At 40.7% G+C, this 16,098-nt stretch overlaps 1 protein-coding gene across 1 annotated transcript in view; it reads right to left on the reverse strand.

Annotated features, from left to right (window-relative positions):
- Positions 1–16,098, reverse strand: part of STAG1 (STAG1 cohesin complex component) — a 149,665-nt gene that overhangs the window by 59,046 nt on the left and 74,521 nt on the right. Inside the window, exons 6-8 of the mRNA XM_058811946.1 lie at positions 4,364–4,440; positions 3,029–3,233; positions 270–421 (exon numbers count right to left, since the gene is read on the reverse strand). Coding sequence (XP_058667929.1) covers positions 270–421; positions 3,029–3,233; positions 4,364–4,440 — 434 coding nt within the window. The remainder of the gene's footprint in view (positions 1–269; positions 422–3,028; positions 3,234–4,363; positions 4,441–16,098) is intronic.

Here is a 16,098-nt window from a genome sequence, read left to right on the forward strand (position 1 = left end):
AGAAGAGTGACTGCTTACAGTCTGAGTCTCTTCTTGCCTGGTCATTCATAGAAGCTGGAGAAGAGAATTCTCCTTTGCATGCAGAACAGCACCACAAACTCAACTGAAAGTGGCAGTACAGGATTTAAGTAGTCTGCTTGAGATCACACAAACACCACTGCAGAACTAAGCTCTTTCTCACTGTGGTACTCAAGTCACAAATCACCCTGGGCTTTCTGTTGGAGGGAATGCACATGAACCAGGAAAAAAAGAATTGTCTTTTCACTTGCCTCTTTTCTTTTCTGAAGCAGCAGCTCCAATCTTTCATTAGCTCTTTTGCCAATCATTTTGTTTCTCTCAGCTTCATACTGCCTCTGTGTATTGTCCTGATGAATGCTCAGGTTTAAGGCAACATTCACAAGAGCAGTCATAAGCTTCATAGCTGCAAAGGCACAAGACAGATTATGACTCTTTACCTGTAGTCAGAGCTCAGAAAATATTTCCTCAGCAGATCCATACTCACAGCAAAAAGCCTCTCAACCCTGGCCCAGTACCTGGATAGGCACTTCCACCCAGGTGGAAGTGGCCCATGGTCAGAAAGCAGAGTCTGTACCCCACACTCAGCTGCAGGCAGTGCTCCCTGCTGTCTGCTCCAGACAAACTCTGAGGGCACCAGGGAGCCAGCATGTGAGCCTGCAGCATCAGGGCACCATGAAGGCAGCTGCTGGGGAGTTACAGCCATTTCTGCACAGGAGAGGGCCAGCAGAGATGGCTCCATACTAAGGGTGACCTTAACCAATGGCTGCTGAGTTGGCTCAGTTCACAAGGGACTACAGCACAGCTTCTCTGAATGCAGGTCTGACACTGCTTTAAAGTCAGCTGTACAGCCATATAAAAATGCAATTTTTATTTTCACACATGCTGGATATGATATTGTTCATGTCTGCTTTTCAGTACTAAAATTTCTTTTTACAAAAAAAACATTAATAAGGATCTTCCCCAAGTTCTGTGTGGTTACATAGTACAACACATTTTACAATGTTGAAAAAACAGCAAAATAAGGCAACAAACTATCACATCCTCTCTGCATGCTCCTCAGAATATGCAGCATTGCTTCCAGGTAGAAAAGCAACCACACAAACGGAGCAGTGAGGCAACTTGTATTGATTTGCACTGCTACAGGTCGAAACTGGTAACCTACAGGTACTTCTTCCTACAGTGAATCATCTCTCATTCCAACTGACTAGCATAGAGGAAAACTGAAAACAAGGACCTACAAACACTCCTTCAAGAAGAAATGCCAGTCTACAAGTAGCTTTTCAAAAACTTTATCAAGACTGAGCTCCATGGCATCATGTTGACCTCTGTTCCTTGGGACTGCAACACAATTAAATGTTGAAAACAGCTTGAAGGAAATGTGTGGAATCAAAGCAAAGCCTCAAGCTGGTTACAACAAGCAAATAAATAAATAAATAAATGGCATGTACTGTCACTGGTAAATGCAGAGATTCTTGGCAGCTCCCATCTGTGATGCAATGTTAGATAAATGTGTCATTAATGCAAGAAGTGGCTGAAGTAACTGCAGTCAGTTGTGATGAACCTCAGCTTTAGCATCAGCTTATTCTTGTGGCAAGCTTCTAGCTACAGAATCCATTCCAAACAGTGGAAACTCTTTATTCTACAGAGCACAGGTCTTGGGAAATAACTGTTCTAAGTGCTTCTGTTTCCTGTTTTTTAATCAAGCTCCTCATACTTTCCAAAAATTCACCCCATGCAGGAATGGACCAATCACTCCCAGGGACCAGAGTGCAAGCCTCACTCCATAAACCCTTCCCTATGAACCAATCAACCTCAGCCTGAGAAAACAGCAAACCAAAACCACCCGGTACTGCAGACAGCATCAGATGGAAGGGAATAGTTTAAATAACACGCATGGATTTCCAGCAGGTTATCTAGGCTCAAACAGTGCTCACCTTGGAATACTGAATTTGAAGAGGAAACTCCAAACCTGGAAGCTTAAGCCTGCATAATTCACAGTTTTACCATCCCATTGCTAAGTGTGGTGAAGAACACAAGGGAATGTGTTTCCAAAGGAGTTCAGTCACTGTGAGTTGAAGGGTTTGGGTTTCAGTTTAAAGATCAAAATCGACTCAAATCTGGAGTTGTTTTTTCAATATCATTGGAAATCTGCCTCTTTCTTTGATTCATAATGAGAGATGACATTTTAAATAAATTCTGATTGTATTTGTTTAACACTGGGTATTGGTGCACTTGAAACTGAAAAAAATGTCTATGAGGCTGATTGTGGAAAGACTAAATAGTAAAAAATACTGGCCATAGAAACATTCAGATTATGACAAATGTCTGCTGTAAGAGTTTCAAATATCTGGTATGATCTATGAAGCTTGCAATAAGATGGATTTCTTATCACCTGACATGACCAGTTGTAGACACCTACACCCAAGCCAGCCACTCCGGTAGTGCTTTGTAATTGAGAAAAATAGTTCCTTGTGGAGAGCAATTCATCCCTCTTAGAGGAGACATCTCATATAGGTGTGATGAAATACACAAGGAAAGCCCATTTCTATGTAATGATACAGCCAGGGCTTTCCTTAGGTGAGGCAGCTGCACTGTAAGGTGGTGTGGCTGCAGGCAGAAGACAGGAAGCCCTACAACCATGGCCCAGTAATTCCAAACCTTATGCTTCTCCAGAGTTAAGGCACAGATTATCTTTTCTGGTGAATGGAAACTCTTTGATAATACAACTGTCCTGATACTTCTTTAGAATAAATTTATAGTCTAAAATACATAATTACTCCAACATTCTGTACAACAAATGAACAATTAATAACAAAATACAAGACATAAGCATGACTGATTGTCAGGATGACAGGAATCCTTACATGCCTCAGCACTTTCCAAATAAAAAAGGAATATTTTAAATATAGTTGTACCATATGTGGTACATGGATTCGATAAAGCTTCCCAGAGTTTTAACGTTGGCCAGGGCTCCAAATGACAATTACTCCTGCACGGGCAGCTCACTCACCAGCCAGCGTGCTGGTGTGCCGGAAGGCGCGGACCTGCGAGTCGGAGAGGCCGGTGAGCAGCGAGATCACCGTGTCCATCATGTACTCGTCGTAGATGATGCTGTACTGGCACTGCCGGATCAGCACCCCGATGAACTCGCAGAAGTTGGAGCGGAACTTCTTCCACTGAGGCCCGGGCATGGTCAGGGGATAATCACCACTGTCCTGCAGAACAACAGAAGGAAAAAATCAAGTGTTAAAGGTGTCCCCGTTTAATTTATTTTAATGTTGGTGTACCCACTGTGGTCTGTGGTTCTAAAATAAACATCATCCTGTTCCTTCAAGCCAAGGGAAAATAACAAATAAAAACAACACATTATTCTTCAATAAACAGGGAGGCTTATTGGCATGAAACCACTTTTGCAAAGACACTATTGTAATTGTTTTCTACTTGCAGTATTGGCTCTGTATAGTCCAAAAGAAGTATCAAGACTCAATTCTCTTCCTTGTATCCTTGGTTAGGAAGTGGGAGCAAAGGATGAGGCAGGAATATTTCAAAGTACTTAGAGTCAAAACCTGAAAAAAGGCTTGTGTGATTGACCGTTTGTGTCATTCTCCATCCACTTAAGGTTAATATTACGTGGATGCCTAACTTTCTGAATGACAGCCTTGGCATTTCATTTAGAACTGGTCAGAGGCACTGCTGTCCTACAGAAGTACCTGCTCCAGCTTTAGTTTTCCTCACTAAACAAAATGAATGCTCAGAATATTCAGTGCTTTATACACCAAAAATCAAAGAAAACACAGTTCAAAAATCTCAAAGCTAAAAAGCATTCACCATTAGGAACACTTTTATTTTGACAGAAGATACCCAGTCTGAATTGTAATTTACTTATTTCAAACAAAATGCTCAGATCTTTTGAAAGAGTATTTCTTTCTGTATCGCTGTTCCAAAATGGTAATTTTCATGTCAAGTTTCTATTTTGTTTAAATTGCCATTTAAAATGCACAAAACATTAATTTGCACAGAGAAAACAGAGCAGAATGCTGTAATCCTGCCTCATGAATCTGAGGTGTCAGGAATCTGGAGCTCTTTGTTGTAAGAGGCACTCCCAAGAGCTGAAGTTCAGCACCCAGAATGAGGGTTCTCCAGTTCCTCTTCCTGCCTGCTCTGATGAACCTCTCTCTGCCCTGCTTCTCTGCATCCAACAGCTGAAGTTGCTGCTTTGCTTGTCAGCAAAAGTTTCCCCCACTGAGACATTATGTATCCACTGGCCCACTGCATTTTTAATTTAAACCAGAAATATATGGTAATATATTTCATAATACTTCAAACAACTATTTGTATACTCTACCTCATCAAATTCTTCTGTCATTTTCCTTATGATTTCTGCATTTTGCATGTTCCTGAACATTTCAATTCTTACCGTACCTATAATGTAATGAAAGAACAAAAGAAATTAACACAACATGGTTTTGCTACATCAAAACATCAATTTTTTCTGCTGCTAAACAAACAGCTCGGTGATACACATAAGAGTATGCAGAGTACAACAATAACAGGGATGTTTTGAAAAAAGCTGTCTCTTGAAGAAGTAGGGAAAGAGGACTCATCTGTCCTGTAATGTGCTTCCAAATGAGGAATTAGTATCATTTTCCACCCTTCCACTCTTTGCAGCCAAGCAGAAGTGGTAAAGCAGTGATAACCATGGAGTACTAGTGTCATGTCTGCAGCTGCACAAGGTTTTCAATTTTGTCTGCAAAATCAAATGAGCACCATCTTTCATTTTCACAGCCACTCCTGGAGGTTCTGCACTTTCCATGCTGAGTCCCCTGGATGACAGATATCCATGTTCTCTATGCACCCACTGGGAGTTTTCACACTGCTCAGCCCAGGACCAGCATGGTTTATTGACTGAGGCATGCTTTCCACACCAAAGGCTCCAAAGAGCTCAGCCAAGACATGAGCCAGCTCAGCACCAGAAGCAGTAACTGTATCGCTGTTATTCTTTAATGAAGATCTTCCACTCTTCCTTGTTATCTGAACACTGGAGTTGATAGGAATAATTTTTCATTGTAAATAAAACAAAGTTACCAAAATTCAAAATAGAACAACACGATAGCTATAAATGAAAATTCTTATGTCTCGATCAAAATTCAATCAGTGTACAGTATTCTGACATATTATTGCCTCCTCAACTAGACACTATCTAAATATCTAACCATACAATCCAGGGCAACATAAAGTTTTTTTTTTGGTGCTGCTGCATGATCTTCTCTTCATCACTTCACTATCTTCGTTTGTTAATGGAGGAAATTCAGAAAAATTAAGCAAACTGCAGAGCTACAAAATCCATCCCAACATCATTAACGTTGCAAAGATTAAGTCTCTCAGGTTTTCAAAAAATTCAACTGGATTAATAAGCCACTGCATGGCTTCAAAAATTCAGACCATAATAGAAGCAACTTAACAGCTAACAGTATTAGTCCCTCTACAAAGGATAAATAAAGATAATTTAAACATGCCAAATATTATGCAAATGTTTTCATTCTGGTATTTTATTCCTTTAAAAAAGAGCATTAGAAATATATGCATTTCAAAATATACAAGCTCAGTTAGAGCACACCAAGTCTATGTTAGTACTGGTACAGTTTTACACAGCAAATGAAATACTGATTTCTTGAATTGCCTTTGTTTCTTCCTGAAATAATATTTGTTATCTATTTCATACTGGGTAATACTGCCAACCTCAGTTCTGACAATGGCAATTTGAATTTGTGCATGGTAATTTCCATATAATTAACAAACAATTACTAATGCAATATATCAACATAAAACCAGGAACCCAAGAGAATACCACCATGTGACAGATGAAAATATTTTTTCTCAGCTTGAAAATCATCTGTACATGCAGATATATTTTAATCTTTCCCTCAATCCTAAAAGCTTTGTTTTGGCTAAATGAAGTGGTTTCCCAGTATGCCTCAGAGCAGTGAACAGGTACTATTGCAAAACCCCTCTGCTGCAGAAATGCTCCTTTCTCTCATGGCATGCTGGTATCTGCTGCTCTTCCCACTGGCAGCATCCCCCTCAGTCAAAGAGGAACCTACTGACCTTTGCTATTTTACTGGTTTATAGCCCTGATCCCAACGATATTGTTATCTATTTATGGCTTCTAATAACCTGCCATAGCCTCAGTTTCTCTGCAGTCACAGCCAGGGTAGGCAAGAGCTCCAAGGGCTGCCAAGGGAGCCTCAGCAAGCACCCGAGTGGAGAACAGCACTTACCCACTGTCCTGTCCCATTCTTTCCCCCACTTTTCAGGACCCATTTTACAGAAGTCATGGAAAGCACAAGGAGTGTTTCTGCTTGGCTGGCAGTAGGCAATGGCTCTGGTCTGACTTGTGCCAGATCCCATTTGTTTTTCTGGCAAACTCATTTAACACTGTAAGTATACTACGAAGGCTTTGCTCAGATTCCATGGTGACACCACAACATTTCAACATTGCAGTGGTCAACATTATTCAAACCCATAGTTTTTATGATTAGTGAAAAGCAAAATTTTCCCATTTTCAGGTGAATCCTTAATATGTAACAGATTGTCTGTAAAGTACAACTGAGGAATGGCATGCATCCCAGAAATCTTTACCTTATTCAAATCGCTTCACATCCTTTTCTAAGCTGAGTTTTACCTCTGCCATGAAGCTCCCACTCTGTATTTAGTGCAGAGAATTGAAATTGTCTTAATCCATTAAAAATTGAGAAGCCTATTTCACTTCAGGACTAAGTTCTCAGTTAAAACCTATTCACATACATTGTGTTCTAAAAAGTCTTCTCACTGACATATAACTATATTTCCTTAATGACCAAAATCCAGTTTAACTTTCAGATAAAACAAGTATCAACATAATTTGTCAATAATCATCCAACATGAGCGAAAACAAAAAACCCATACAGAGCACAAAACTTAATTTCAATCAGAGAAGAGAAAGACTAAAGGGGCCTATACAAAACTGGATGAATACACCTTAAAAACCCTAAACTGTGTACAAAACCAGATATAATATTTCTGGGAGATATAACAAGTGGACTCAGTGGCTTGAAAACATGTATTTAGAGTGAGAAAAAAACCCCAGTTTTATTAGTAAGTCCTGTAAAAGCAAAGCAATAATAAAGATCTCCAAGAGCTTTACAGGATGCAAAAGCTCTCGAGTCTCAGCACCAACCAGCCTTCACTAGCAGGAGTTAAACAGGGTTACCCCTGGGATGTGGGTGATCCCATGACTGCCTTTCCTGCTGCTAACAGGAGGTCCTGGCACTGGCCACTGCTGGCAGTCAGGGAACACCATCACACCAAGTGCCACACTCCAATGCCTCCTGCATGTGGCAGCTCTGGGATTTCTACAGGAAAAAGAAAAGTCAGATGAGAGAAACATCAGCTCTAGGAGCCCATTTATAGTCACTCCTAAAATGTAAACTGCTGATGGTAATTAATTATATATTATGACACATACTGTCTATACTACATGGTCAGTTTTCATCATGAGGACCTTTATTCACCAAAGCTACACAGACAATTTCATTCCTTCTCCTTTAGATCACCTGCCCACACTGAGTAAGCTGCAAGAAAAGCAGTGGGAAAATTGCAGCTCAAGACTGATGTGAATGGATATTAAATAAGCCCACAATCTCCTGCCAAAGGAGGATTAATTGTAGTACCTTAAATTCATGGTAGCTGATTAGACTGATTTCTCAAACACATGAACTGTGTTTGAAAAAGGAGAAAGATTTATAGAAGCATTGAGAAGAAGACACAAGGAAATTTGCCCAGGAAAGTACATGAAGAACACAATGTGCTCTTTTGCATCAGCTCAAACTCAATAGTGGAGACCACAGCACCAGAACCTAATTGAAATTGCCAGGAGAGGGCAAGTTTAATAAAACATTTGTGAGGATGGATGGTGATTACAGAACTGCTGGATGGGCAGTATTTATCTCCCTTGATATCATTCAATGTGCAACTCCTATACCTTTTGTCCCACTTATAATTTAGATCATAAGAAATAATCCACTTCTATTATGTCCTTAAGTGCAGTTTTCAATCATCTGAGAAGTGGTACTGACAAATTCCCTGTGACAGATGATGAAGACTGAAGTCAAACCATCAGGAGCACACGATTTCTCAGCGCTCAGTCTGGGTCAGGGCACTTCCACTGACTATTTCCAGAAAAGAGCTGTCTAAATCTACCCAAAAACTACTCAGGCAAGTAGAAAAGTTCATTTTCTGTGGCTCACTCAGGATCACGTAAGAACACTGAAGTAGCTCTTACCTCATTGGAATCCATAGATGTTAATCATTCATTTAAATAGAAGCAGTAGTGGAGCAGTTGAAACATATCCAAATAGATGCTGAGACTCCTAAATCCCACCAGGGCTCCTGACTTTCTATTGATTTCTGTCCCTAAAAACTGAAACTCTTTGCTAAGACCAGAGGTCAAGACTTGAGAAAGACATCAGTATAAATATTTGGTTGAATTTCCACACATGTAGGAATAGAAGATCCTTTCACTGATTTATTCCCCAATTCTTCCTGCTGCATGGACTCTACACTGCCCAACTTCTGCTGCCAGTGAAGCAATATTCAAAAGACAGAGGCTTCCTATAAGGCACACAGCCAGTTCATCCTTAGAGCAGCTTTTACCAGCGAACTCTTACTGAATGAATCCGCAGGAATCCCAGTGGAAAAGTAAGTACAGTCTTGTGCAATTAAAACCTTATCAAACAGAGAATCACAGATAACTGTTAAAAAGAATTCTAATGGTTCACCGAAGTCTATCCTCCTACAGCAAACCCAAAATTATGTCTGAATGTATTCTGGGAACTCTCTTTGCAATGTGAAGACCTTATACACAGTACAGCCATGAAAACTGCTGAAGGGCTGAACTCAGCAGTGTCAGAGGGCTTTTCCAATCTAAACAATTCCATGAGTCTGTGCTTAAAACAATCAGTAATGTTAATACTGTCAATATCTATAGGGAGCATCATTAAAGGTTCTCAGTAAATCTGGGAGGATTCATCAATTGTTTTTTTTACTAACATAGGGGTCACTGTAAAATACAGTGGAATTTAATATCAAATCCTTGCTATTTCTGATACTCAAATTCAATGACAATTGTTCCACTTTAAGTGCAATTCTGTATTACACTTAAAAGTTCAAAGTTCTGAATGAGATTAACAAGTTGATAACTTTATATACATAACTAGCATTTAATATTATTTGAACTGCTAATATCTTTTAAAATCCAAAGAAGATAACAGTGATGGCACTTATTTCCTCATTACAAGTATGGGAAGAAATATATTGAAGATAATCAGAGATTTTTCCAAAGAAGAGAACAATGTATGCCACTGACAATCCAGTCAGTGGATTCCACTTGCTGAAAAGAAAAAAGTAGATATTCTTATAGTATAAAGAGATAGAAACTTCATCCCTACTTTAAAGAAAACAGATTCTATGAAATTCTGAAACTGCAATTATGTGTGAGAATTTGTTACTTGCTTAAACTATGTTGAATGTCAAAAGAATAAAAAAGGGAAAAAATAAAGAATTCAGGAGTGATCCAAAGAACTACACACCATCAAATGTGACTGCTGTGTCAGACTGGGAGGTGTTGTACTACAGATCTGGTGTGTCTGTTCAAGGGTTGATGTTATTACTGTCAAGTAATGCTTCACAACTCCCCGGGAGCTCCATGAGGCATCAATAACCAGCAACAAGTCATACATTTATGTAATACAGACATTTTCAAAATCCTACAATGATCTCTCATTTTCTTAGAGGAGCTGATGTGCAATAATCATATGCAAGAAAAGTTTTCAGATTAAAACAGGAAAACAGACACAGCAAAAAAGGTCAGTTTTCAGAACAGAATGAACCTACCAACAGATATTTCCATGAGAAGATGTTGATAAAATATGTTCCATAGCAGATATAAATGCTTTGAAAGAAAGGATAATAATGGAGCAGATAGTTTGCTGGTGACACAATTATTTAGAACAGCTAGACTGACAGCTGCCAGCCAACACTGCCAAAGGATATCATAGGCAGGAACTGGTAAAATGCTCTTCAACAAGAAAGCATGCTGAGTCCCCAGACTACTAGTAGAAAAAAAAGTAGGCCTACATAATTTAGTGCATCAGAAACAGTACACTTCATGTGCTTAAGTTTTACAATTTTGATAGAGGAAACTCCCTTAAAGCTCTGGGTTTATGGCTGATAAGGCTGGTTTGAAATGGCTCTATAGCATTTGCACTTGCCAAGTGTAAGCTGCTTTGCATCCTCACAGAGATGATTTACATGAAGCCACATAATTACTAACCAAAGACACTAAACTTGCAATCTAGTATTTTCACTGAATTATTTCCTAAGAGAGATCTTTTCATGCTTTGATGACTGAAAGTCGCAATTCTCATACGGCACCAACCTCTTTGTAAGGTAACTTTGAGCAGCAGTCAGTGACATGAACATGAGTGAGGAGCTGAGGAGCCTTTGCTGCCCCAAAGGCAGCAGTTTGCTCCTGGCAATGTCTGACAGCTTTTGCTCTTGGAAGCCTCAGCTCTGCAGTGGCCCCACAGCCACATTCTGCCCTGCACTGCCCCAGGTGAGCCTGGCTGCACAAGGAGTCTGTGCCCACAGAGGACACCCACATTGAGGAGAGAGGTAAAAGCACACATCCAGGAAATGCTCTGCTGAAAGTTCCCACCTGTTCCCCCAGGGCTGGCTCCAAGGTTCATTTCTGTGAGCACTGCTCTCGCTGTGCTTCCTGCACACGTGCTCTAAGCAGATGTTTGTTAAGAACCTTCCTGGTGGATGTGATGAAACAAATTAACCTCGGGATTCCTGTACTCAGCAATCAGCACAGGGTGTTACGCAGAATGCAAGCACAAGTCAGCATCACACAGATCTCACATTTGGCAGTAGTTCAGAGTTTTCCTGAGCTCTAGAGTGTTAAGGCACACTGTGATTATTGGATTTAACAGCTGATAGTGGATCCATCATCTCTTAATTAATTTGTAATTTCCATCTCCACAAAACTCTGCATGAATGCAACCTGCAGTTTAGCCCCCCACTCCTTATGAAGGTACCTCATTCTATTTCTAAAACTTCAGCTTGATCATTTTATTTGATAAACCAGGATCTTTTTGCAATGCATGAAAAAGTATTCTTCTATTTGCCATTTTTTCCACATTCTTTTGTTTTTCTTTCTAAATTTATATATCCTTTAGAAAGTGGGATAGTCATAATTACATTCAATGTTCAAAATGCAGGTGCAATGTAAGTTTGAGAGAGATTTTTTGTGTCTAATATATGTAGAAATAAACTTGCTCTGTATTTCTAATTCTTAACTTGGCCTCTCAGAGCTCTGCCAAGCACAGAGATTGTATTTTCAGATTATTCCCAATGACAGCAGGCTCCAAGAGCAGAATGTGAGTAACTACAACTTATCAGTGCATGTGTGGAAGCAGCCTTTGGCTGCCTGCTGTCAGACGTGACTCAAATCCAGCAATATAAACACAGGTAGTATGGAGGCTGAGCTCCAAGTTAAGTGTAAGATACAACAATGTAAATATTTGCACTAAGTCCATTCAGGTCTGTCTCCTCTTTCTGAGTGCCTTTATCACAGGCTGTTTTCACATCTGCTCTCCCCCGCCTCCCCTACTCTGTGAACAGGCCCCCACCAAAGGTTCCCTCTGAAATGAGGAGCCCAGTGTGAGCACAAGTTCTTCCCTCCTCACAGAGGAACCTGTGTGCACAAACACCTGATCTGACAGGGCAAAGACACTTCTCAGTGGGGCAGGACAAGAGCCTGATAACCCAAACATGAGCACATTCCTGCTGTGTAAGCATTTCTGTAGCTACCAATGGAGACAAAACAGTACTGCCATTGCTAACAACAGGCATCCTACCTGTGCCCTGTCCCTGGGACACAGCCCCAGTCCTGGGCTCTTGGGGAGTTTTCCACTGGCCACAAGTACCTGCTGAGCTGAGGCTTGGCACCAGCTGTCTCTTGCTATAACACAAGCTCAGGTGTGAGATAATGTAATAACAATGGCCTTGAAAACATCCAATCTGTCTGATAAACTCATTGCAAGGGAGAGCAATTTATTTCTACCACTTCTGTACGTTCTACAATAAACCCCAGAGCAGTTTTTAAAAGACTGAGTGCATCTCAAAGGAAAAATAATGGATTTCTATTCCACCATACTGGAATAGGCTTCATATACTATAGATTCTTTATTATGCCTTCTGCTGGATAGCTAAAAGGTTAATCACCAATTTGAAAAGCAGTAAGTATCTACTTACTATTTCAACACAGTATTATTTATCCCTGTTCTATTTCCTATGATTTTTACCAAATGCTGTCCACAGAAGTACAAAATCACAGCTTCTTACCTTCTTAGAAGTCTAGAATAGTAGAATAATTTCAGGTAGCAGGATTCCTGACTGTCACTAGTCCAAACCCTTCCCAAAGCAGAGATCCAGCAAGACCAGGTGAGTCTGTCAGTGAACCCACACTGGGTTCACCCAACAAAGGGAGCCCTTCTGCCTCTGGTGCCTGGCCAGCTCATGGCAGAAATGTTTTCCATTCTGTCAAATCAGAATTCCCCACATTTCAACTCGTGTCTGTTACTGTCATAAAACTGTGTGAAGAGTCTGCAGTCCCCTTTTCTCTAGTCCTTCAATAATTGAAAGAAGCAACAAGATCCTCCTTCAGCCTTCTTAAAGCTGAGCAAGGCTGCTGCCCAGTTTCTCCTCCCCAGAAGGCCTCCTGGAAATCCAGGCTGACTCCCTTAACTACATCACACCTACCCACATTTCATGCTTCAAAGAACTTCAAGCTCACTTTCACAGAAACCAAGGACATTTACTTCAGTGTCCACCCTTCCTTCTACTTTCTATGGATGTGCCTGTTCCATCTGCAGGTTCCCAGAGCTCAGCAGTAACCCACACACAGGCTGTCAGCATTGCTACATGCCTTCACATGTTTTTGCTAAAAGGTATCTTCTTTACCAGAGAAACAAACCTCTTGTTACTCAGTGTCAACATCTCTCCGGCTCATAAAACAAAATGCCATAAAACATGGTACCTCCACTTCCCAGAAAGTCAGGAGGCAAAAGATGATCACAGGATTAGATAGCCATGGTCTGTCCTCTTTCCCTCAGTCTTTCTGCTTTCCCTGATGGAGCTTTAATCCCTTCCTCAGCCATCTGTTACTTTTATTTCTACCTGTATTTCTCAGAAGTAGTAAAGTAGGGAAGATGAAAGACAAGTCCTAAAAAATACAGAAAGAGAAGTAATTATCTAGAGATTTTGAAATTTTAAATTTTTTTCAATTGATGTGACAGGCTCTAGAGTCCACAAAACATGGTATCTAATAGGAAAACTAAGGGGGGGGGGAAAGAGAGAAACAAGAGGCCAGACCTTTTGTGCCAAACCTGGGAGTTGCCAAAGATCTGACAGAGCTCAGCAAGCCATATGTGAGTCCCTTCAGCTGCTGATGGACCATCACACTCTGCTCCTTGCTCAGCTGCCACCTATCCCTTGAGAAAACTGCCCTTTCTTCATTTTCCTCAAGGAAGCTGTTGTTACTTGCATGAGAGCTTCCCACACACAGGTCTGAAGAAATACCCTCAGTGCAGAGCCTCTGCATTTTCCTGTAACTGTTTGCTGCTCCAGCACGTGGAAGGGAAGGATCAGGACTACAGGGGTGTCTGCATTTGGGATCTGTATAGTGCCAAACCTTATTAGCAATGGCACACCAAAGGGACTGCTGAGCTCCAGGTTTCCCAGAGCCAATCCTTACTTTTCAGTGTTCAACAGCACCATCCAGAGAGCCACAAGGCCAGGGCTGACTGGGATCCAAGACATTAAACAACAGTAAAACAGAGGCTTTGTAAGCACTGCAGAGCTGCTGCAGAAAGGTGAAGAACTTTATCTGTCAATATGAGAAAAGCTGGTATCCTTCAAAGAGTGAGACTGGAGACACAGAAACATAATGGAAACAACTTATATCTAAAACACTTAATTTCCCTCTTTAAGTGAAAGCCACCTTCTACCTGCAACATTTCTATGCTTTTTTTTTGTTAACCTGAAAGAAGGAAATGAGACTTAGGTGCACTTGTGTCTGTAACTGTGCTGCCTAATTAATTGTAATATTTTTGTTTAACCAAACCTGACTGGTCATGGATACCCAGTCCCTCAATGAATTTTACAAAAGCAGGTCATTGAATGGAAGCCAATGAGGTCATTGGGGAATAGTGTGAACCATGACCCCAATCTCTGTTAATCTCAGCCTCTCACTGAGCTGGAGACAGACAGGGACACACAGGGAATGCTGCTGCTGCTTCTTCAAGAACAGCTTCACCTGCAGCACAACCACCTCCTGCCCAGCAGTGTGTGTCCCAAACTTTTCTGGAGTTACACAGCATGAAAAATTCCAAAATATTGTGTCTCACACAGCTCCATATATCCTGCACTTCATGAGCACATTCAGATGCTTTGTATAATTCAGGAAAGTTGAACACAGATACATTTGAAATCCCTCTTTATTACTTCTGCTTCTCATGAAATCACTTTAGAGTATATTAAAGACCAAAGCATTTACTGACAATGACATGTGAAAACACAATGAAAAATTAGCTGAGCTGGCACAAAGCAAAGCCTTTACCTTTCTCCTCATTTAAAAGTAGGCAAGATGAGAGGAATTCTCCTTTTTCACATAATTATTTCTTTCTGTTTTCTAGGACAACAACCCACTTCCTCTTAGCTGTTAGCCCATCCCAAAGTACCCTTTTACCTTCTGACTATCTGAACACATGTATAGAGCTTTTTTTCTGTAAGGAAACACAAAGAATTTGAGAAATCACATAAAAGAATCCCCTTATCTTTGTGCTTAGAAATTAAAAAGTGCTAAATTTCAGATGCTGTGTGTAACCTTGACTTAGTCTGTGTGTGTGTCAGCTTTGGTGAGTCACCAATCTCCCATGGCTGTCAGCTGTTGTGTGTGGCTTCATTAGCACAGACACCAGAACTGGGGAGGGAACAGGAGCTGTGGAGGTGACATTGTGATCTGGGGAGGGAACAGGAGCTGTGGAGGTGACATTGTGATCTGGGGAGGGAAAAGGAGCTGTGGAGGTGACATTGTTGTCCCTCTGAGTGTGCAGCTGTGCTGCAGCCAATGAATCCAGGAAGAAGTGTGGCAAAGGGGGGTTCTTACAAGAGGGTTGATAAGGATGCTGCAAATTGCTCTTGCTTTTATTCCTGAGGTTCTTGTAGGAGCCTGGACAATTTAAACTATCTCCAAGATGGTCCCTAAGTGCATATTCCCCATTTTCCAGGTATAGTCCCAGCAGTCTCATGGATGAATGTACAAAAGAGCAGCACATAAACAATTGTATCTCCAGGTACTCTGAGTGTGGCACCGTCCTTTGGGTATGCAAAACCCTAAACATAAGAACAAAGGGCAAAGCAGGAAAAGGCCCTTCCTTACCAGAGAACATAAGGAAGAGGGCCGAGGCTCCACTCCTGCTTTTTCCTTATTGGAAATATGTATCTATCAGAAAAAGTCAAGGACTTCAAGTTTCCATTCCATGAACTTCAAGAAGTCTGGATATGCTAAGCTTAGTCTTTAAGCAATTTGAGGAGGAGTAGGAAACCAGTGACAGCAATGGATTAAACACGTCCCATGTTATCTGAAAAACCTCTCCTCTAGGAGTGGCACAGATTTTTCTATCCACTGCCTCAAAAGCTTTTGATATCAATAACTCTGTTCCTGGATTGGCCATTTCCAGAGCAGATACAGGATCTTTACTTAAAAGGGATTTACAAAGATAACCAGAAGAAACCCTGTTGATAAAATGCCCTTAAGGAAAACTTTAACTTTTAAATTTTTGATTGGAACTTGGCTACTATAGAAAAATAAGAGGAAGCATCATATCAAAAGTGAAGTTAAAACAACACAATGAATAGTTGCTCAACATGTTTTGGCATGGGTAAGAGAATGAGAGAGCATATATTAGAGCCAAAATC

Source organism: Ammospiza caudacuta, chromosome 11, assembly GCF_027887145.1.
Source record: "Ammospiza caudacuta isolate bAmmCau1 chromosome 11, bAmmCau1.pri, whole genome shotgun sequence".
In the NCBI taxonomy this organism is placed as follows: Eukaryota; Metazoa; Chordata; class Aves; order Passeriformes; family Passerellidae; genus Ammospiza; species Ammospiza caudacuta.